This window comes from Elgaria multicarinata, chromosome 9 (assembly GCF_023053635.1).
Source record: "Elgaria multicarinata webbii isolate HBS135686 ecotype San Diego chromosome 9, rElgMul1.1.pri, whole genome shotgun sequence".
NCBI lineage: Eukaryota > Metazoa > Chordata > Lepidosauria > Squamata > Anguidae > Elgaria > Elgaria multicarinata.
Window position 1 is genome coordinate 54,890,720 of NC_086179.1, and position 23,693 is coordinate 54,914,412.

The 23,693-nt window shown below is 40.8% G+C and overlaps 2 protein-coding genes across 2 annotated transcripts in view; both read right to left on the reverse strand.

The window, feature by feature from the left end:
* Nucleotides 1-533: 533 nt before the first annotated feature.
* SLC35E3 (solute carrier family 35 member E3) lies at nt 534-13,076 on the reverse strand. The gene is made up of 5 exons (XM_063133886.1): nt 12,650-13,076; nt 9,981-10,091; nt 7,571-7,729; nt 6,852-6,934; nt 534-4,846 (listed from the first exon to the last, which is right to left on the reverse strand). The coding sequence occupies exons 1-5, from the start codon at nt 13,037-13,039 to the stop codon at nt 4,660-4,662; spliced, it is 930 nt and encodes a 309-aa protein (XP_062989956.1). The 5' UTR covers nt 13,040-13,076; the 3' UTR covers nt 534-4,659.
* A 4,791-nt stretch (nt 13,077-17,867) lies between these two features.
* NUP107 (nucleoporin 107) overlaps nt 17,868-23,693 on the reverse strand; it is a 33,110-nt gene continuing 27,284 nt past the window's right edge. The window contains exons 23-29 of the mRNA XM_063133887.1: nt 23,042-23,144; nt 22,541-22,701; nt 21,876-22,001; nt 19,651-19,764; nt 18,765-18,932; nt 18,064-18,205; nt 17,868-18,012 (exon numbers count right to left, since the gene is read on the reverse strand). Of these exons, the coding sequence (XP_062989957.1) occupies nt 18,098-18,205; nt 18,765-18,932; nt 19,651-19,764; nt 21,876-22,001; nt 22,541-22,701; nt 23,042-23,144 (780 nt within the window). The 3' untranslated portion in view covers nt 17,868-18,012; nt 18,064-18,097. The remainder of the gene's footprint in view (nt 18,013-18,063; nt 18,206-18,764; nt 18,933-19,650; nt 19,765-21,875; nt 22,002-22,540; nt 22,702-23,041; nt 23,145-23,693) is intronic.

A 23,693-nucleotide genomic window follows, 5' to 3' on the forward strand; every position in this document is an offset into this window, starting at 1 on the left:
GATATTTTCTCAGTAATGAATTAAGGCCTTTATTCAGATCCCTCTACATAACTGGTCTCTTGTTATTTCTCCTTGGGCCTTTCCAGATTAGCATTTTATTATGCACTCTAGTTTATACAAATAACTACATTGATAGGAAGGGCATTTTCCTGGTCCTCATGCATTATGTGGAGATAGAATATTATACTATTGGTAATGGGTTACCACTAATATAGTAGTGAGAAATCAATGTTAACTGCATAATAGATTCATTACCTCTCAAAGTGATTATAGAGAGGAGGGAGAGAGAATGGAAGAAACTCGCCTAAATTATGTCAAATACATGTATATATAGGTGAAGGCAAGACATGAGATTATGGAAGCGCATGTAGAGTTGGTCTTGCTTTGGAGGTGGACCAACAATTAACAATACTGTTCTCTTAAATGAAAGAAGCAGCACCATCAGACCCCCTCGAAGCTCTTAAGCGACTGAGATCTTTTCCAACCTACCAGCAAGAGAAATTATACTACTTCAGAGATTCCACAAGCAAGTCTAATATTAAGAACTATTTTATTCATAAGCAAAACCAAGTCTTTCCATAAAAAAATCATTGTTACTACAGGATGCAAATATTTGGGTGGCACATTATTAAATAACCTTGTGTAATTCATTTACATTCTTGCCACTGAGACCAACTCCAGTGCAGACTATTTGTACCATTCTAGTTGAACCCTGTACATTCTTATTGTACACTGTATTTCACAGAATCATAGAATAGTAGAGTTGGAAGGGGCCTATAAGGCCATTGAGTCCAACCCCCTACTGAATGCAGGAATCTTACCTTAAAGCATACCTGACAGATGGCTGTCCTGCATCTTGAATGCCTCTAGTGTGGGAGAGCCCATGACCTCCCTAGGCAATTGGTTCCATTGTCGTACTGCTTTAACAGTCAGGAAGTTTTTCCTGATGTCCAGCTGGAATATGGCTTCCTGTATTCCAGCTGGACTTCAGGAAAAACTTCCTGTTAGAGCAGTACGACAATGGAACCAATTACCTAGGGAGGTTGTGGGCTCTCCCACACTAGAGGCCTTCAAGATGCAGCTGGACAGCTATTATTATGCTACATTATTATGTTACAACAGCAAACTGTGTCACAGTTGAATGATATGGAGAGATTTACCATTCTGTCCTGTGTCTGAGAACGTTTCAGTGGGGAGGGAAGAATATGCTGAACTGCGACTTAGTATATTTGTCTTTTTTGTTACCCTTTCAAACACAGGACTGGCTTGTAGGAACGTTATAGCTCTTTAAGCCACACTGTTGATTGAAGCTATTTTGTGTCTTTATGCAAGCATCTGAATTAGTCTTTTGTTTCTAACTAAACAGATCCTTGTGATAGATTTACATTTCAGAAAAGCTTGTGCACAGCACAAAATTAGTGCAAATTGCTTTATCAATGCACATTGGAACAATATGCACTTGAAGATCATACTGTCCTGAACCTTTTTGTCTGCAGCCTATTTTTAATACAAATCACAGCTAGCTAACAATGTATTTAAAGCATTCTTCAGTTTGCATAATGCTTAAGATCTAGCTGGTCATGAGATGAAATGTTCTACCATAATACTGACAAAAATCCACAAAAATAGTATAGGGCTATTGATTTGGCCTTGAACACAACTGAAAAGTTTTGAGAATTGAATCAATCAGTAAACTAAAACATTGCACAAGTCACATTCGTGAGATTCATTTTTCTATACTGCGCTGGTCAAATCACTGAACACATTTGGGATCTGAAGTCTGGATCATAGTTGTTAAGACAATTTACTGGAAGAGATATAGGAGTTGCTGAATTCGGTTATTTGTTCTTGCTCATATTACATTTTCCTAAAACCTCATGGACAAAATTAAACATACAATATAGACAGTACATTAAGTTCTGCTCTTAAACATACAAGTTGTTAAAAACACAGACAAAGCAAACAAACAGCATTTTAATGTCATTGTTCTTCTAAGTTTGAGTGTCAAATGAACTTTGCAGCTTCTGAGGCAGAAGTTACATATTTTCCAAAGCCAATTTCTCTTTGAAAGCACCGTGTTCTAGCTTTATACAGCTAGAACGTACGGTTGCAGTCTTCTGTTAGTATTAGAATCTACTTGGAAGCGGAGCAAAGGCACACAGTTCCTTGTCAGCTCTTGCAATTTCCCCCCTGTATAAAGTTGCAAGTTGTCAGGATATACAAAAAAACATAGGCTCCAAAACCATTTTGAGACACAAAAGGAAAAAAATTCCATTCCCCCCCCCGAATTAACAGTGCTTCTAAATAAATGAACAACTCTGCTGATATTTCTAAAAATATGAGTTACTAGTTCATAGGATTGCAATATTTATTGTAGTTGCAGATCTGGACCCCATATAAAAATGCTTAGCATTTAAAACCAGCCAATGCTCCTCAGCCCGCCTTGGCAACCTTCACACGCCCAGTTTATTACAGGCCTTGCTTTCTTCACTAGAATTGTGGTGGGGGCAACATGCTTTCGCAGCTAGCCAAGTCCCACAGCTTCTGTTGGATTTCTAAGGTATGATTATACTAAATAGTTATGAATCACTCATTCTTGAAAAGCAAATAAAGTTTGATTTAGAAAACATCCAACTACTCTAGATGTTTAACTTTTCCCTTCCTGAAAAAGATTATCCTGCCACTGTGCTTTCAAATTGTACAGAAACCTGACACCATTTGTCAATTAAGGCAGAATTTTTCATAAAGCATTCCCATCTTCAAGCCTGTTCCATTCCATTATAAGGGGCTGGTGTAGGTGCCACCCTATGGATCCTTTATTTATATCAAGTGATCACATGCATCATCCACCCACCCTTTCATCAATCACATACCAATCCCCTCCACCCCAATTAAACATTGTTATGCATCATATGACTAAATTCTGCTTAGCATTAACTATGGTTATGACACTGGTGCAGATCTATCTGTACCAAGTTTAAAGTTGGATGCGTATAGAATTTAAATTTCATGAGTTCATTAGTAAAAATGCCAATTGGAAATACTGTTTTAGGCAAGCTTAGCAGTTTCAAAGTTGTAATTAATATTTTTAGGAGATAATTCCAAGCAAGTATGTGAGAGAATACATGTATGTCATTGAAATACATATATATCCTTTGAGTGAAATGAAACTAATAAGTAATGACAGTGAAACACTGGTTGTCAGCATATCATGCACTTTGATTGCTAAAATTAATTAGGTTGTCAACCTTTGTAGCACCTCTGGGTAGTATCCAACAGCGTCAAGTCCCGCCAATTCTGTTGCGCAAGGAGCTCCCACATAAGAGAGCTCCACTGACCCTGCCTCCTTATAGAAACGAGTGTTTCTGCTCATTCCAAGGCATGCCCCCAGAAGCGCTAGTCTGCCATTGTGCAAGCGGTGGGGGCTGTTTGCGCACAATGGAATTGGCAGGGCTGGACCTGCATGGAATGGAAGCAGTGGTAGGTTCCGCGCATGGACAGTCAGGCTTGGATACTGACCATTATTTTTTTCTTAAATCTAAACAACTTAAGGAAAGTACATCGTCTTTAATTTTTTTACACGTATTCCAATAAAAATGTTTACATAACATTTAAATCACACTAAGTCTGCATTAATTTTTCACTCAAGTATTTGTGGTGTAAAAAATTAACACGGGTACTTTTTTTTAATCAATGTTTTTTTTACAACATATAAATCAAATTAACATACTAAATTAAATCTCTCTAGTCTAGGGTATCAGAAAACGTTCTGATGCAAACAGAAAATTTCCCGATACAAATGACCCAATTTGCATTGAAAATTTTTCCAATTCAAAACTTTCTGGAACACCCACAATCACTGGGAATTTACACACAAGCTGGGAGGGAGCATTCAAACCCAGCTAAGGGATAGGAAGTACTATATCTGCATTGGCTGAAAATGGTAGGTTAACAAACTCTGCCCTCTTGTATAAGCTATTATTAAACCCTGATGTAGGGCAGAAGAAAAAGCATTTCAAAGTACAGGAGCCAGCCCTGCACTGAGCTATAAAATATTCTGGAAGGCTAGAAAGTCTTAATTGTGTTGACACACGCCAAGATTTTGCTAAACTGTGAATAAAGAAACTTCAGTTTTCTGAAATTAATACATAATCAAGATTCAAAAATAGGAAAAATATATACATGCATGGGTGTATTAGAAACAAGATCCCATTCAGAAGTCCATTTTAAAAATCCCTAGAAGAGATGAAAAATTGGTTTCCTATCATTTGCCAGATTAAGAAGCTACAGTGTTCATTTGACTTTACAATATTTCTAACAATAGTAACACTTACATGATCAGAAGGGCAGAATGAATTCCTTTGGCAATTTATGTCACATCTGCCTTTGATGAGTTCATTTGGTATAAATAGGAGAGTACTCTTAGAATTGCCATTGCAATTATGAACAGTTCTTTAAATAAAGAAACTATTTAGATGTAACAGAAACAAATATGGACCAAGATTGTAAAAGTTGAGTTCTATGTAGTGCCTAATTTCTTGAGAGAACTGAATTATAGTACCTAATTAACAAGTAGGATGCATCTATTTCCTAATCTAGCTTCTTTTAAAGTCAGTGCATATTAAAAGGACTCATTTGCCATCTTCCCCAAAACTTGATTTATGGACGCTGAACCAACTTGCTCTTGCCCTTGTCTTGTTCACTGAGTTTGAAGTGGGTGTAAGCTAAAATGCCAAACAATGTGCATGTAATTCCAAGGCCTTGATTAATTGACAAAGGATCCTTAAATAAGAGGTACCCTCCCATGAGGGTGATGCAGAATTTGAAGTGTCCAAACATATTGTAGCTACAAAGTTCTGTTAAGGAGCATATATTTACCAAAAATGGTCAAACATAAAACATTCAGAGTTCCTTTAACACTTATTTTTTATACCACCAAGGATGTAAAATCACGTGCCAAGTTTGATTGCTTAAATTGTAATGCAAACAATGGGATTTAACTTCCAAAACACATAAAAAACAATACAACCAATACAAACATTTTACCTAAAGTAAAACTTTAGGTAAAATGTTACTATAAATAAGAACATTTTTGGTCCTGTGGGGAATTTGTCTACCCCTACAACAAATCCGTCTCTGGTGAGATAAGTGTTCTCCAAGGGTTTCCCTTAAATAAATACCATGCTTTGTGCCAGTCTGGGATGAGAATGTCAACCCAATGTGCAGCTGCTGTAAAAAAAGGCAAACTCCATGTTAGGCTTAATTAGAAAAGGAATTGGGAATAAAACTGCCAGTATCATACTGCCTTTATACAAATCTATGGTGCAATTACATTTGGAATACTGTGTACATTTCTGGTCACCATACTTAAACATATATATTGTAGAGCTGGAAAAAGTGCAGAGAAGAGCAACTAACATGATCAAATGGCTGGAACATCCTTTTGAGGGAAGGTTACGACAGCTGCGATTGTTTAATTTGGGAGGGGAAAACGGCTAAGAGGAGACATGATAGAGGTGTACAAAATTATGCATGGTATGGAGAATGTGGATAGGGAGAGATATCTTTCTCCCGCTCCCATAATGCTAGACCCTGGGGTCATCCCATGAAATTGATTCAGGACAGATAAAAGGAAGTATCTCTTCACACAGCACATAGTTAAACTATGGAATTCACTACCACAAGATGTAGTGATGGCCACCAATTTGGATGGCTTTAAAAGGGGGTTAAATAAATTCCTGGAGGAGGTTAACAATGGCTACTATTCTTGATAGCTATGTGCTGCCTCCAGTAGCAGAGGCAGTAGGCCTATGTACATCAGGTGCTGGGGAACATGGGTGGGAAGATGCTGCTGAACTTGTGTACTTCTTGGTGATTCCTAGTTAGTAGTTGGACACTATGAACTGAATGCTAGACTAGATGAACCCTTTGCCTGTTCCATCATGACTCTTGTAATGTACTTATGACATAGCCTTCACTAAACCGGTTTTCTTTGGAAAATGCTACAGGACATTTTTACACGCTGGTAAACTCCTTGGTTTTAAAAGTCAAGCTGCGAGTGGAATCCTTTTTTCATGATCCATGGGAAATGGCTTACTTGGAGGTAGGGAGGTGTGGGGTAGGGGAGGAAAGGGATGCCCAAGTGGGGGGACCTTTGTGGGTGTCCCCACACCCCAGCACAAAGGGGGATTCTGTTGGGAAGTGGGTCTTTAAAACTCTTCCATCCACCCCATTTCTTCTCAGTTGCACCCCATTTCGTCTGAGGAAGCAGGGGTGCCAAGCATGGGGGCAGGGTGGAAGCGGGTGTGGGCAACCCCTCCCTGTTGGATCCTGGAATGGATCCTGGTTATGTTTTCCATTGATTTGTTAATTGCTGAGGATCTGGAGGAACAGAAGACTCAGCAGAAACTTAAAGGTCAACTCTACACCTGGACATTGAGTGTCATAATTGAATAATTGTCTAACTGATTGTCTTCAATTAAAGGTTGCAAGGAGTTGCATCATTGTACAGATTGTCTATAAAAGTAAATGTATTTTCAAGTGCATGTATAACTTCCATGTCCCTCATGTGAGCTGTATTGACTGACCGTTTGTAAGTATTTGTATCTGTACTGCCATAACTAAATGGGAGAAAAGCCTCTGGCTGAAACATGGGAAAGATGCTGCCAGTCAGAATAGATAATTACAATAAAGCAATTATGTTTTTCCAGTCCTATATTTAGGGCAATACTAATTATTAACTATTAGCTGCCTTGCACCCTATTTTCTTTACTTCATTAGAGATATCAGTCTGAATACTACAGAATTATTTTTTTGACCGAAAGCAAGTGAAAGGAGATGGAAAAGGATACGTGACTGGTGAAGTATTCCCAATGATCCAGTAAATAGACAAGTTCACCATAAAGGCTATTATTCCAGACAGCAGCACCATAAACTGTGGAGTAATAAAACAGAAAATATGAGCATTTCAATGCATTTCAAGGTGTTGCAACTTTAAAAATGCTGAACTGCTAAGGCCCAATGCAAAGGAACAAAACGAGCTGGCAATCCAATAAGCAAATATGGATTCTGAAACAATCCCTCCAAATTGGTTTTCAAAGTGTACTGTGATCCTCTTTAAAGGGGTATAAACAGTTGCTGAAGGCTGCTGGATTCTTTGCGACCCCTCCCAGCCCAGTGTAATTAGTCACTTGCTGGACCAATTATTCTTAATATGTTCAGTAAGTGTTAGCCTTAGAATCTATTGAATAGAATCATCCAATTCCCCATGTTTCTCCATCTGATACCTGCAAAACCCAGTGGTTAATAAATTAACATCTGGATGCACTGATTTAGTTCAGAACATGGTATCCAATAAAATCAGTGCTTCCAAGTTTGGATTTCTTTATTTGCCTTTATTTGAAATGGTTGCTCCAGATGTTCTATTTGGCTGAGGATTTCCCACTTTCGAGGTATTTCCCATAATTGCTACTTCGTTTCATTTCAATAATGCTACTCAAATACACATGCCCAAATTTTTAAGAGGACTTGAAAACAAAATGAAAATGAAAAATAATTTAAAAAGTCTTACCACAGCAGAAAGCGTCCAGGGACCAAAAATTCCACCTTCCCCAAATATTGGTTCAAAGAAGGGTACAACACACAACAGCATACCGCAAGACATTGGGGCTTGATAGTACAGCAACTGCATAGAGTTTACCTGTAGCTCATGTTGCTTTGCTCCTACCCACTGAAACCAAGAGGAATACACTAATCATCTGTGACATCCAGAAAATTACACGTAATATTCTATTAAATTATTGTGTTGAGATGTACTTTAATCAAAGTCTCTATTGCACAGAACAGAACAGCCTCCTTTATCCAAATCTCTTGTGGGGAGAGCTAAAGCATTTGGAAATTCAGAAGTCTGAATAAATGCAGCTCAGATTTACAATACCATTAAAAACCTCTGTGACCTAGCTAAGAGATGCAGGGTGGATTGATTTAAATCTCCAAGAAAAATGGCCAATTTAAATCACTGGTTCAAATATTTTCCTGAACAAGCATGCATATGAACTAGTTGATATAAGAATTAACTCTATTAGTTGGCAACTTTAGAGCTGTTATACTATCTAGGAGTGTAATCTAAAAAACTTTTATCCTGCAGTTCATATGGGCTGCATAACTGAATGTAGAGATCAGAAATCTGTGTCTCTTTTAGTCTCTCTATACATATGCAAAAGACACTAAGCAAGGTATAGAATCATAGAATAGCAGAGTTGGAAGGGGCCTTCAAGGCCATCTAGTCCAACCCCCTGCTCAATGCAGGAATCCACCCTAAAGCATCTTACTAGGAAGCAAAGGCTGCAATCCTGTGCATACAAAATGGGACTCACTTCTAAGTAAATATGCATAGAACTGGGCTCTATCTGTGCAGTTTATTGGGGGAATGGTGTTTCTCAATGAAATGGAAAGTAAATAACCATGTTTGGCTAGTAGAACATAAATATCCATAATTTGAGAAGTGAGCACATTCAATGCTCAGAGTTGGAGGCTATCAAGAAGAGAGAATATAACATCACCCATAGGTGCTCCATGGATGATTACAGTGATACAGAGAACAATATCTCTTATAGCAGGAAATTAGACCTACAGATATTTTGCTGACCATTGACTATGCTGGCAGGGGTTTCTGGGAGTTGGATGACCCAAAACATCTGGAGATCTACCTTCTGCCTACCCCCAACAATTATCATTGCACCAGTGAGGACTTACTACTCCCAGGAAATGCAGTATTCATATTGTGGTATTCCTATTGACCTAGAGATTAGCAAGCCCTCACAGGTGCTACAATCCAGGAAATGCCATTCTATGTACCGCTAGAATCACCCAGACAGCCCATATGGGTCATATACTCTTATCCTATCCCATATGAATTGATTTGCAGCTCGTTCTGATCCATGTTCCACTGAATCCTACAGGTCCTGCTCCCTAGTAAGTATGTTTAGGATTACAACCTTAGCAGTCAGATATTTCCCCCATAGTTCCTTTTTACACAGAACAGCAGTCTTTAATTCAATGAGTTTAAGAGATGGTCATAATGCAGTTCTGAGAGATTTTAACTTGCTACGTCAAGGAGCCCTGCTGCAACGGAGGGAGACAAGGGAAGCAAGGCTTTTATCACGTTTATGTTAAAACCCAGATTTTTCATTTTGAACAATATTCTTTTAAAAAGAGACATCTGCTATATATACATATTTAAGAATAAATAAAAACACGATTTCTAACTTTAATTGATTTTTATCCTGCAGAGACCTGGATTAAAACATCCTGCTTAGTCACGGAAGAGAGGTCTTGTGGAAGTCTTTTCATTTCATTATTTATTTCCCATTCTGTAAAACTGGTAATATCATCCATCTCCCTCACAAAAGCTGTTACAGGTGAAAATGAAAACAAAGACAAACTGGGATAAGGAGCGCCTCAAATGGAGAGAAAATACCATGGTTTTGAACAGGCTATTCAAAGAAAAGACATTCCCCAATACTGCAATGCAATATTTCATTATGGGTGCTATCAACGTCCTTCAGGTTTATGTGCATGCACAGTTGGCATCTCTTGGTGAAATACAAAAGAAAACAAGCATAGCTGCAGTTTCATAACTTATCAGATGATTGTACAACAATCCTAGAGTACTTCCTTAAAAAGTAAAGGGTGCATATTATACCCCAAATGAAGAAAGACATATAAACACAACAGATTTGCCCACTGCTTGCAGACAAGAAATTGTTTTGGTTATTTTCAGCTACTACGATTTCATATGTTAAGTGTTGTAAAGAGTGCTACATGCTACAAGCATTTTTTAGTTTTACAGTCCCTGCCTAAAAGGCTGACAAACAGAGATAGACTGGACAAAGGCAGGGAGAGCGGATGAGACTTACAAACATTACATCAAAATGGTTTGAAGTTAAAATTGTATATGGTAAAAGACCATTTCTACTCACCACTTGATAAAGAGATGTAACTAGAACACCAAGAGAAGCAAATACCATTCCAAGCAAGTTAAATTTCACATCATAATAGGAATTTAAGAAAACGCCTAATGAGATAGGAATCTGTAAAAGAGAAAAAAAATGATGTTACATTTTCTATGTATTTGCTGCCACCACAATTTAGCAGAATGTATAACTCTTATCCACCGCATCTTATCCAAAGGGCTGAAAACTGAAACTTCTACACTTGCATTAAGAGATATTGCTAACTGCACAACACTTCCATCCAGAACCACGGGCAAGTTTAATGAGGTACATGATTTTTCTCAAGAAAAGCCACACAAGTTTAGAGAACAGGATGCTAACAGAAGGAGAAGACTGCATCCAATTAAGTCCCTATGTACCCTCAAACCTGGAGGGTTGGGGGGGACTTTCTGGAGTAGATCTGGGGACCACAGAGGGGAGGAAAGGATAAAGTTCACCCAGTTGACACTGGATTTTAGCTAGAACCACCTGTTTGCACAATTGTACTGTGTCAGTGACTGGCATGGTGTGGGGAAGTGAACAGGCCTCTCCCATAGTACTAGAACCTGGGGTCATTCCATGGAGATTCAGGACAGATAAAAGTACTTCTTCACGTAGCACAATCTATGGAATTTGCTACCACAGGATGTAGTGATGACCACCAGTTTGGATGGCTTTAAAAGGGGACTGGAGGATCAATGGCTACTAGTCATGATGACTATAAATTACCTCCAGCATCAAGGGCACAATGCCTCTGTATGCTAGGTGCAGGGAACACATTTATTTATTTTTTCCTCCAAGGAACCCAAGGCAGCGTACATAACCCTCCTCCTTTCCATGTTATCCTCACAACAACCCTGTGAGGTAGGTTGGGCTGAGAGTCTGTAACTGGCTCAAAGTCACCCAGTGGGTTTCCATGGCCAAGAAGGGACTAGAACCCAGATCTCCCGACTCCCAGTCCAACACCTTAGCCACTACATCACACATGTGGGAGGATGTTGTTAGTGGGCTTCCTATAGGCCACTGTAGAAACAGAATGCTGAAGTAGATTCCTTTGGTCTGATTCCAGCATGGTTCTTCTGAGGTTCTTCTCTCATACAGCTCACACAGATTTCCACTGTGGCCTGCTCAAATGATGACTGAATGGTTCTTATTTATTAAAAACATATCCCATCTTCCCACTCAAAATAGTGCTCAGAGGTGGTTCTACCAGTATACTAGCAGGAACTCCAAACATATAGCATCAGAGTATCATTGTATGATGAAAAATGGGGACATGCAGCTAAAATTAGAAACCTGCGTCTATTCAAGTCTGTGAGAACTCTAGTATCAAACCCCCAATTCAGCTATGAAGCTCAATAGGCAGCCTTAGTCAAGTGACTATTCTCAAGCTCATCTACCTCACAAGGTTGCCAAGAAGATATAAACAAGCTACGGATTGTAAAATACTTTATACAATGATGAAACACTACAGAAATGGAGGGAAAACATCAAAAGCAAACTGAACACAAGGGTTATATTTACTTTACTGGTGCTGGCTTTATGTTAGTGAGTTTCAGAACGATCAGCCTCTTGCAATTCTTTGATAAACTACACCAGAAAGAGTGTTAAAGCAGTAACTTTCCTGGATACATTCTTTTATATAAATTTGAACCAGAAGACTGTGCAATAACAGAAAAGTTAGACCAGAAAGATTCTGACACTTCTCCAGGACTCACCGATCGCTTTAACATTTAGGATCTGGCAGCACTCTAAAATTCCGTTAATGTAACTTATTCAGAAGCCAATATAGGATTTTAAGTGTGCATAGTGTTGGTGAGTCTCTAGTTTCCCCTTTATTTGATAGAGTTGGACCTTATTATCTCAGAACACACTGTCTTCTTCATAGGACATAACTGCATTTTAAATAAAGTATCCTATTCTCTTACGTAGAAAGGCAGCATCTGTTCGCCCCACAAACAGAAAAAACTGTGGGGATTTTAATTTGTTTTGTGCAAGGTGTCAAGCCCCAGAACCTTTTTCAGTACCAGCATTGGGGGCATATCCAGTAATAATACTAAGTCCCTCTAAGTGCCTTTACTTACCCTTAAACATGCAGCCATCTCCAACCTGGAGTCCTCCAAATGTGTTGGCCTATTATTATTATTATTATTATTATTAATTTATATAGCACCATTAATGTACATGGTGCTGTACAGAGTACTACTGCCATCATCCACAGCCACCATGGGCAGTGGCTAGCTGCAAGCCAACGTATCTGGAGAGTTCCAGGTCGGCAAAGGCAGTAAAGAAAAGGGCTTTCCAGCCAGCGTGCGCAAGACTTCCTGGGACGTTCTAAATGGAGAGCCCCAGCACCTCTCCATTTAGAAGCGAAGTCACTGTTGGTGGGTAACAGCGGATATTAGTCAGGGAAACATTAGCGCAGCTTTCCCCCAAACGGGTGCCCTATGGATGTATTGGACTACAACCTTCACAACGTCATGCTGGCTGGGGATGATCACTGATGGGCCTTGTAGTCCAACCCATTTGGAAGGCACCGGGCTGGGGCGTGTACCTGCGAGGGCAGCTCCCCCTGGCTGAGGGCACGTTTCAGGCTCCTCCCCTTTCTGCAGGCAGGCTCGTGCGCCCCGCCCCCCGCCCGTTCCTGCCCTCCTCACCAGGGTGAGCTTGATGCGGGTGGGGAAGGTCTTGCCGTAAGCCAGGCTCTGGATGAGCACGATGACCGGCGTGGTCATGGCCTTGGCCAGCTGGTAGGTGCCGATGGTGTTGTTCTGCAGGGAGAGGTTGGTGAAGACCACGAAGCCGCAGAAGCTGAGCGCCAGCGGCAGCACCTGGCGGGGCCGCAGGCTCTTGGGCGCGAAGACGCCCAGCGCCTGGCACGCGTACAGCCCCAGCCAGGTGACGGCGAAATGCACCAGCGTCAGGCTCAGGTTGGGGAAGCCCGTCCGCACGTACAGCCACTTGTTCAGGAACACGATGCAGATGGAGGCCGCCAAGTTCACCAGCAGCCCCGCCGCCAGCCGGCCCCGCTCCGGAAGCCAGCCCATGTCGGGCGCCAGACCCAGCTCCTCGTCCACCACAAGCGGGGCAGGGGCAGGGGCAGGGGCCGGAGCAGCCACTGCTCCTGGCTGGTAGGCGGCGGCGGCGGCGGCGGCACCGGCAATAGCCGCCACCACCGCCTGCTCCTCCTCTTCCTCGTCGCCTGCCCACGTGGCTGAGCGCAGGATCTTCCGGTGACGCGAGCAGGCGGGTCCGCCCAGGCAGAAATGGGAGCGCTCTCCGGAGGGCGGTGTTCCTTAATCTGGTGCCCTCCGGGTGTGTTGGACTGCAACTACCACATTCCCAGCCCACATGGGAGTTGCAGTCCAACACATTCGGAGGACACCAGGTTGGGGAAAGCGTTGTCCTGTAGTTATTTGAGGAGTCGGCGAGTGGGGAAAGGCTCCCCCCTCTGCCCCGCAGGCGCTGGGTTAGATCCAGACTGGGTTACGCTTAAAATACTCCAATTGAAATCAATGGGACAACAAAGCCACGACTAACTTGAGTTCCATTGATTTCAATGGCTCTGCTCTAGGAAGGACTAAGCCTGGGTTCAACCCAGCGTCTACAACTCTGATCGTTGGAAACGCAGATCAAAGAGGAGTGGACTTTGGAGCACAAGTCCGGGGGCCGCTGGCTCAGCAGTGAGCGAGGAGGATCCACGACGGCCGGCGGGAACCTGCGGAGGTCTTTTGAGTTTCCTTTTGGAGAGACGCTTTCCAGCTATCGGGTGTGCAGCGGCACTCAGGCTGCAACTCCATATCCACTTACCTGGAAGTAAGCTTCACTGAACTCGGTAGGACTTACTTCTGGGTAGACAAGGATAGGATTGCAGTGCTACTTATTTATCGTAGTTCTATTGCCGTCCATCAATGTGCTTCTCTGGGCTACTTGCAGAGTTGAGAATGTATATGCAACAGTTTAAAATACCACAAAAACAGTAATATGTCTCTCAAAGGACATGGATGGAACAGGCTGGCCGTCTGCAGCTTGCGTGTGTGCCCGTGCGTGTACGTACACACACACACACACACTTTAGCCCTCTCTTTTTCCTCACACTTTAGTGTGAGGAAGGGTAAGGAGGGAAAATTGGAATGGCTTATGTGAGTGGCAGGGAATGAGCTGAATTAGCTACGCCAGCCTTACAGAAATGTTGGGCCAACTCCCATCAGCCCCAGCCAGGATGGCCAATGGCAAGGAATGGTGGGAGGCTGTGATATGCCATCTGCCCCAGCACTGAACGTGCCTGTCTTAACTGTAGATGTGTGGGACCACCAGGCTGATGCAGTTGTTAAAGGGCAAAGGAAATACAATTGGCTTGCGCTTGGAGGCAGCGTCTTTTATTAGTATACTAGCTGTACCCGGCCACGCGTTGCTGTGGTTCAGTGTGGTTAAATGGAAAAGAAAGAAAAGACAAAGCGGACGTTTCTAATATCTTTAATTTCACAATGCTTGTGGATATACAATATTTTTTGTTGTTCCATTGTCTGTGTAGATATAGAGATTGTCTGGTTTGCCGACTCTAGAACACGCAACATATAATTGTCCATGTGAGAAGCAATCTGTGTCTAGATCTAAACCGCACAATTCTAAAGATTGGCCCTGAGCTTTGTTGATGGTGATTGCAAACGCCAATCGAATAGGGAATTGCAATCTCTTAAATTGTAATGGCATATCCGTTGGAATCATAGGAATGCGAGGAATGAGGACATCTTCACCTTTGAAAGGTCCTGTCCAGATTGTTGCTTCTACAACATTGCTCAGTAATTTTTTTACTGCAAGCCGCGTGCCGTTGCAAAGTTTTGGCTGGTTGATATTTCGCAACATGATAATTGGCACGCCGATTTTCAATTGCAGTACGTGCGGTGGCATCCCTGGCAGATCGAGTGAATTCAAAAATTCTGTTGGATAATTAACCGCTTCATCTGCTTCCACAACAGTGTCGACGGACTTGTATGTGACTGCCTCGCTTTGAATGTTAGACTGAATAATATTAAGTTCGTAGATGTTTTTGTTCTTGGCTGCAAGAATAGCTCGTTCACTCAGCCAATCGTGATTCTTATAATTGGTTTGAATATTGGGAAATACTTTTTCAACCAATTCTTCTTTTGACGTCACTAAATTGCAGAAGTTATGAGGCAATGAAATTCGTCCTGAGGTCAGATCAACCGGCACCTTTCCGTTCCCAATTTCCAGCAATTGACGTGAGAATATCTCAGCTGATGGATGGTTTTGCAGCTGGACACGCATATTTGTAGTTAATTTTAACGTCTTTACGTGTCGCTACAAAGTAGAGTATTTCAGGCAAGCATTTATTTCGTCTGCTGGTGTCGATCGAGGAATTACAGGTAATGTTTGCCTGAAATCTCCTGCAAGCAATATTAATGCGTTCCAAAATGGTCTGATGTTTCTGCGCAAATGTTGCAATGATCGATCAAGAGCCTCGAGCGATTTTTTGTGCGCCATTGTGCATTCATCCCAAACAATAAGTTTGCATTTTTGCAATACTTTTCCCATACCGGATGCTTTGGAAATGTTGTACGTGGGAGTTTCAATGAATTGCATGTTCAATGGCAATTTCAAAGCGGAATGAGCAGTTCTTCCACCTGGTAGCAATGTCGCAGCTATTCCGGACGACGCAAGAGCTAAGGCTATGTCATTTTGGGAACGAATTGCTGCCAGAATCAATGTAATTAGGAACGTTTTACCAGTTCCTCCTGGCGCATCTAAGAAGATTTCTCCAACCCCGTTATTGACAGTTTGCATTATTTGATCGTAAATGCCATTTTGCTCAAGCCTTAGCTTAGGAATATTTGATTGCACATACGACAAAAGATCACCCGTGTTGTAATTTTGTTCACGACTCAATTCTACATCGAACGCACACGTCATTTTGACATAACGTGAAAAAAGCAGTTAACGTTGTAGCCAGTGGATTCAGGGCTATTTGTTGCACATTTGCAGCTGTGAAATAAATGCGTTGTCCATTTTCTAGATGTACTGCTAAGTGAACAACAGCTGGACTTCGTTGATGTATGGGAAATGAAAGAATTCGCCATACAGCTTCATTGCTGCTTATGTATCTTCCAGCCTGACCAGCATTCGTTTCTTTTACGTCCAACAGATGGCGCTGTTTTTCAAAAAAAGCATGTTTTTACCTGTCACAGGTGTGGTGAGGAGGTTAGTGGGTTTTGGCCCCTCTGCTAGGCCGGAATCTCCTGGCAGTTACCTTTCTTCAGAACTTGGACCTTCCATAGGTCGCAGTTCTGAGAAACATCGCTAGATGGCACCAAATAGGAGAGAACATGGAAATAGGAGAGAAGGCAGAGGCAGTGGATTGGCCTACTGGTTGGTGATGTCACAATGACTTCTCTCTTATTTGCATAAGTGGCTTGGAGGAGGCCTCTGGGCTTTTATATACCCTATTTCTTCGATTCTAAGACACACTTTTGTCCCCATATATAATATAGTTACATAAAATCACGCTGTATTCGAATGCAACGTTGTGTCAAAATTTCAAAGCAATCGGTGAAGAACTTTTGGAGATTTTAGATTAGGAGCAAACGAACATTTACATTTTTATTTATATAGAAGATAGGAGATAGAAAGATAGATAGATTAGCTGATTTGCCCGCTATTGCTCTGTCTGTGAATAAGGAAGGGAGAGCGCCTGGAGAGAGAAAAGAAACTAATTTGTTTTAACATTACCTCACAGGCCTAGGACCAGCCAACCTTGCAGGGTTGTCATGAGGGTAAGAGAGGAAAAAAAGAAATGAATTTAATTGCTTAGCACCAGCCTGCTACTTTAAGATGATTACTTTTTATTTTATTATTGCATTTATATCCCGCCTTTTTCCCTGCAAGGAACCCAAGGCGGCGTACATAATCCTCCTCCTCCTCCACTTTATCCTCACAATAACAACCCTGTGAGGTGGGTTGGGCTGAGAGTCTGTGACTGGCCCAAAGTCACCCAGTGGGTTTCCATGGCTGAGTGGGGACTAGAACCCGGATCTCCCGATCCCAGTCCAACACACTAGCCACTACATCACACACAGACATATATCTTAGGGGGCCCGAGCAACACCAGGTAGAAACTTGAAATTTGGCATGCTGATAGGTCTGGTAGTACAATGTACCAGAAAAATCTAAAAACGTGAAATATTGGATTTAAAATATTTTTAAAGAATTTAATAAAAATCCAAGGCTTATGCCTACAACTCCCACAAAAGAACATGGGTGGGGGCAAGATGGACTGTGCTGCAGTGGTATAGGATGGTAACAAGTATGGTCCTATTTTATTTTTTAAAACCCATGGTTTTCAATACTTCATTGGGAGACAAGCCATTTGTCAAGGGGCTAAGTTCTCTCTGTGAATGAGTGTATAGGAGTGTGTAGGTTGTAATTGCACAGTTGTGAGTGAAAGGAAGGGCTCATGTAGCACTGTTTTCTAAATTACTAACTTTGGGATGCCAGAATTCTAAGTGGGTGCTTAGCATCAACATATTCTAGGGAGCATAAGAAGGAACAGCTTACACACTTTGGGAGGCAAATGATAAAAAGCTCTCTGGAATTTGTTCAGCTAGTCTAAATGCTATATATTGATAACTTTACAAGTTGGAGACCTGCAATGAAAGGTACTCAGAAGACAGGATTTTAACCAGAATGTTTCCTCCTGCTGTAGTGCTGCATGGACCCATATTTGAGCACATAACTAGGACCAACCCTACCAACCTGCCAAACCACAGGCGTCTACTTGAAGTGATTCATTTTGTACATTTAAGTGCTAAATATATTATTTTATATTAAACTAAACTGTCATTTGCAATTTTATTGAGAAAAATACAAATGTTATCAAAGTGGCATGTCATTTTACATATACAAAAATTAATTTTACTAGCATCAGTGCACTGAAACATTTTTAAAAACAAAAATTTCCAAACCAAACACTGTGGCGTTAAACCCAAAGGTTCCCTTCCACCTCCTATTGGAGGAAGGGAAACTTTGGATCCAGCCTTATATTTGCTTGCACCACTGTTCAACATATTTTATTTACTCAGAATGATGCACTAAGATTGAATTTCATATCCAAGAGGATCAAGACCCTGATCCAAAAGCATGAGCGAAGACTCCCTCATCTTCTGTAATAGTTTCCGTAGTTCATCCTTAGAAAATACCTGAAGGAAAAGGAAAAGATAAGCATCACTTAAGTTAGAGGTAGCTTTGTAAGTATTATGTGAGAAGCAAGTTTAAGTATGGGAAAGAGACATGATATTCATTTACAATAATCCCAAAACATGGATTTTTGCAGCAACCTAGTTCAAGGGAGATTTTAAAAAACCTATCCATCTCCCCTGCTGAGTGCCTTCTCTACAGAGAAAATAATTCACCCTGGTCATCACAGGGATTCTTAGCTCTCATGAATGCCACACTAACCATGTTGGTAATTCTGTTCATTCATGCTGTCAGCTACCAATGCCCTACATTATTCCAGCCCTCCTTCACAATATTCTCTATTTCAACACTTCCCACCACACAAAAACCCTAACCCAATGAACTTTGCGTAATATATTCCTGTTCTGACAGCCGTCTTGTGTGGTTTGGTTTTTTTGACCAAATATATACACACAGTGAGACCAAAGAAACGCTTGTTGCAGTGTGGACTCTCTCAACTAAAAGCAGAGCAATGAAAACACAAACCACATAATATACTAGAGCTCCCTGGTCTTAATTTACCCTGTAAAGTTTGTGCCGTTCTGATGCAATCAAATCGGCAAGCCTCAGGTCTTCCTGATACTGTCCTGTGCTGTGCAATACTGTATGGAGGAGGAAGCACATCATTGGCAAGCAGAGTTTTCGCAGCATGGTCATCTGATGAGTACGCTCAGGGTCATCTTCAGTATCCTTGATTAGAAAGTGTGGATTAATTTCAAGAAAAGGAAGTGTGGATTAATTTTAAGTACAACTGTATCACAACTGTATGTTTGTGCATACTTTAAAACCATATGCACAAACACACATGCACACAAATAATAAAACATGAAAATAATAAACATTACAGCCATTCCAACTCAACCCTGACCACCAAACATTAGCCCAATATTCAAATTTGGCCTTTCAGTATAATGTAAGGTACTAATGCTGTACTTGAAAACCAGAGGATTCATGACCACTCGGTTACTTCATCTCATTCTCTCTGTATAGGCAGTGTTCACATTATAAGTATTCCTAAGCTTGCTTATTTATTTATTACATTTATATGCCCCATAGCCGAAGCTCTCTGGGTGGTTTACAAAAGTTAAAAACAGTAAACATTACAAAATTTAAAAACCATCAAAAACATAAAAACAACAGTATCCATTTAAAAAGAACAGTTCTGGGGGCTGTTAAAAAACAAACTTAGCCTTGTCAAATGCCTGGGAGAAAAGTCTTGACCTGGCGCCTGAAAGATAACAATGTTGGCGCCAGGCGAGCCTCATTGGCTTAGAGCCAATCTGTCCATTTGTAGTTAAGTAACAACGTGAGCAATTGCATAGCAGCATGTTAGAAAGTAGCAGTTGTTTACCAGTTATTTCTGTGTAGGACTAGCTTTACAAGTTTAATTGAAATACGTATGTACTACCTCTCTGACATCCACCATCCATCCTCCATCGACAAACAGTAAGACATTATACATTTTTTCTTTCACATCAGCTGTAAGGGCATCCAAAAGACCTTTCCAAATACTATAATCTACCTGAAAAAGACAAATCAAAGTAAATAATCCAAAATGCTAAACACAACACCAGAGTTTTTAAAACTATGTTTTATGGCATTAATATATGTACAATCCCAAAGGGGGAGTGTGAAGAAACACTGCTGGTTTATATTTTGTTATGTTTGTATATTTTTAAGTAGCATCTGAGTAAGCTTAATGTAATTGCATAGGCCAGAAGCCTAGCTTTGCAACTCTGTATGGGATTTAAGTCAGTTGTATCTGAACAATCCTATCAACATTTGAAAGGGTGGCATGTAAGCGCCACTCGCAAATGGACACAAATGTAGATATTTTGTCTACCTTTATTGATGTTTATGTACAATCCACTTTTCCTAGAAGGCTGTAGCCAATTGAAATTGACACTTTTAACACATGTAATATCTATCTATATCTTGTTTCATTTTTTCCTTTATTTCTCCTTTTTTATGATTTGTTTGTTGCAATTTACAATAAAAAAAGTAATTTAAAAAGTCAGTTGTGTCTGACTTAGTTGCAGTTCCTAGAGAATTAAGTCTCCAAACAGACTTTGAAAATAACTAGGGGGAGAAACTACTTTGGTTTGGACTGGCCATGAGGGTCCGCAAATGTGGTTGTCAGTTAAAAATTCCATAAGGAATATGACTGCCCCAGAGGTTCTGGCCGGGGGAATTAAAAAAAGAGTCAGTTAGAGACAATTGGGAAGACAGCTGATGGCTGAGGAAAGGAGAGCTGAGGAAGGAGAAAGGCTTGGAGTCAGTCTGAGAACCTACTGGAAGACAATCGAAAGACCGAAGCTGGTTGTTGAGGAGGGCAGGAAGCTGTGCTGTGAGATTGTGGTGAAGCTTCAAGCAGGTAGCAAAGCCCAGCACCAGAAGGTTTCATGAAAAGGTCTAACCAAGGGAACTTCAACAAATAGCCCCTGAAACATAACCATTCTATATCAGAAGTCGGGGCTACAGGAAGTCTACTGTACAGCATCAGTTCCTGATTGTAAAAGACTGAATGGGGTGAAGTTTAGGGAAGTCTGGTCTGAGGGGAAAACTAATGAGAACTTATTAACTGGGGAAGACACTCTCTTCCTATTGCACATAGCAACCAAATATATTCAAATAAAGTACATTTAAGCAACCATAACCACACTTTGAGAAGGATGCAGACTGGATGGGGTTCAGAGGAAGGCAATGAGGATGATCAGAGGTCTGGAAACAAAGCCCTATGAGGAAAGACTGAAAGAACTGGGCATGTTTAGCCTTGAGAAGAGAAGACTGAGGGGGGACATGATTGCACACTTCAAGTACTGGAAAGGTTGTCACACAGAGGCGAGCCAGAATACAGAACACGGAATAACGGGCTCAAGTTAGAGGAAGCCAGATTCCGGCTGGACATCAGGGAAAACTTCCTGACTATTAGAACAGTATGACAATGGAACCAGTTACCTAGGGAGGTTGTGGGCTCTCCCACACTAGAGGCATTCAAGATGCAGCTGGACAGCCATCTGTCAGGGATGCTTTAAGGTGGATTCCTGCATTGAGCAGAGGGTTGGACTCAATGGCCTTGTAGGCCCCTTCCAACTCTACTATTCTATGATTCTACGAATTAAAGAGCATTAGTTTACTGCCTTGTATAAGTTCCTTAATAAATATATTAGTATTGTTTATTTCATCTCTAGTGGTGATGTAAACACATGCCTATGTCATGGGAATCAGGTTACTGGGTTCCTAATATGTATAGAGTACTGATTTTTGGTGGCAACAGTTACAGGTTTTATAACTGAGACTATAGATGAGAAAAAAACTTGTTGCAGGGAGTTCCAGAGACCCATGTCTCAAAGGTTTTTTAAAAAGGGAATAGTGATGGGAAAAACCTATGTGGTTTTTCCACATTTGGTGATGCAGATGGGATAACCCACATGTCATTCCACTGGCCATGCTGGCTGGGAATGCTGGTAGTTGTACTTCAACACATCCAGAGGACAGCAGGTAGGAGAACACTAATTATATGCAACCTGGCTGGATAATCTACATGGCTGAGAAAATATGACATTTGGGGCGAAGACTTTATATTTCAGTATCTTTTATCCAATAAAAAAAAATCTTCTCGTGTATATTTACCTCGTATTTCTTCTCTTTAAGTTCATGTGCTACTTTTTCAGTGAAACTTGCTTGTACAAGTTGACCAGGCTTCTGTGGCATTGAGTTCATGTGTTTAAACCACTCGTTGAAAGCTTCATGGGCTTCCTAAATTGGGTTAGAGGTATCATTTTCACGTAGGTCACTGGAAAAATAGTTACATCTAAAGGGTGTTGACGGAGTGTTTTAACATCTTGATTCTCAACTGCTATTAAACATTTTGAACATCTAGCCAGTTCAGATAACTTGTGTCCCTCATTTCTCAATACTTGATCAGAATATGATCCATAAAGCTAACTCCATCAAAATTCACTTCTCAACTATATTTAAGAGGAAATATTTCAAAGATACTAATCTAAATAAGACTGGCCAATTAAAAAAGAAGTCAATTCACACAAAAAACCCTAAGGACTAGGATTGACATTCAACAGAGCTTAATCTGAGACAAGGCTCAGTCCCAGAATGAGACTGGTTTATAGTAATAGGTCTTAGCTCTACCAGATTAGGTAATTTTAAAAAAGGAGTCCATATGCAGGAACAGAGTGTATGTCTCGCATGTCTGGGTGATATCAGCCCACCCCCACATATCTGGGATTAGGAGGCAGGTCTTCCAGATACCTCTCTTTGGAATTTAGTCACAAACTCACCAGATATGCTCTAATGCACAAATGTTCTCTAATAGCGTTGTCATCTTCAGCTGGAAGTGGACTATCCATTCCTTGCTCCTCCCACTGATTGTATATTTCTGCTATAGAGTCTTGTGGAATCTTTATGAACACATCTTTGGCTGCTTCGTATTTTTTAGATGCTGCAAAAGATAATAATTAAAGAATATCAGTAAATCATCACTTTGATCAATTAAATAACGGAAAAGACTCGTTGCACTTTATTTATTATTGCATTTATATCCCACCTTTTTTCCTCCAAGGAGGCGTACATAATACTCCTCCTCTTCATTTTATCCTCACAACAACAACCCTGTGAGGTAGGTTGGGCTGAGAGTCTCTGACTGGCCCAAAGTCACCCAGTGGGTTTCTATGGCCGAGTGGGGACTAGAATCCGGGTCTCCTGACTCCTAATCCAACACTTTAGCCACTATACCACACTCCATTCCCCCCTCTAGTTTCAAATTGACAACATTACATTACCCAAGAATTTCCTCATGATAGCATTGCTTTGCTTAAGTGCTTCAGCTCTCTGAGCAGGATTGAATACCAGCCAGTCAATCACATCAATCTTCAAGCGATCGTCCTGAAAATAAAATACCATAGTCAGTGTACATAAAAAACACATTTATTACAGGCAGCTTTTGAGGATACAACAGAAACTGAAGACACTGGTCAAAATCTAGAGAAGTTTGTGACCAGCTCTGCATGACCAACAGTGCACTGGTCTTATGTAATAGGATTTGTCTCACATGACAAAATGCTTTTGAGTCTCCAAAGTTTCAAGAGCAATTTGTAAATATGTCATGGGGACTGTTGTTCCAAGAAGAACAAAGAGTCCCATTGGGCATGCAAAAGCTCTCTGGTACACCCGAGTTAGCTTTCTGGATTGTGGCTCTGGAATAATCGAAACATATGTAAAAAGTTACATTTGTAGTCTTCTTCAGACAATATATGACAAGGCATCAACATCTATACTAAACAGGTTCAACTGCAAAACTAGAAGTACTAGTACTTCACCATTACCCAGAATCACCCACATTTCATTCTGAATGTAACTATATTTTTTGGCAGTTGGTATAAAACAGTAAGTGTCCCCCCCCCCCCCCCCCTAGCAAGAAATGCTAAATGAGAG

Bases quoted from the DNA above. Each gene is read 5' to 3' on its own strand.
- SLC35E3 (XM_063133886.1), bottom strand. From the start codon at position 13,039: ATGGGCTGGCTTCCGGAGCGGGGCCGGCTGGCGGCGGGGCTGCTGGTG. The intron at 7,730-9,980 runs GTGAGTAGAAAT...TCTTGGTTTCAG, and splicing joins TTACATCTCTTTATCAAGTG to TGGGTAGGAGCAAAGCAACA. The intron at 4,847-6,851 runs GTATCCTTTTCC...AGAACTTTGTAG, and splicing joins GGGAATACTTCACCAGTCAC to CTACAATATGTTTGGACACT.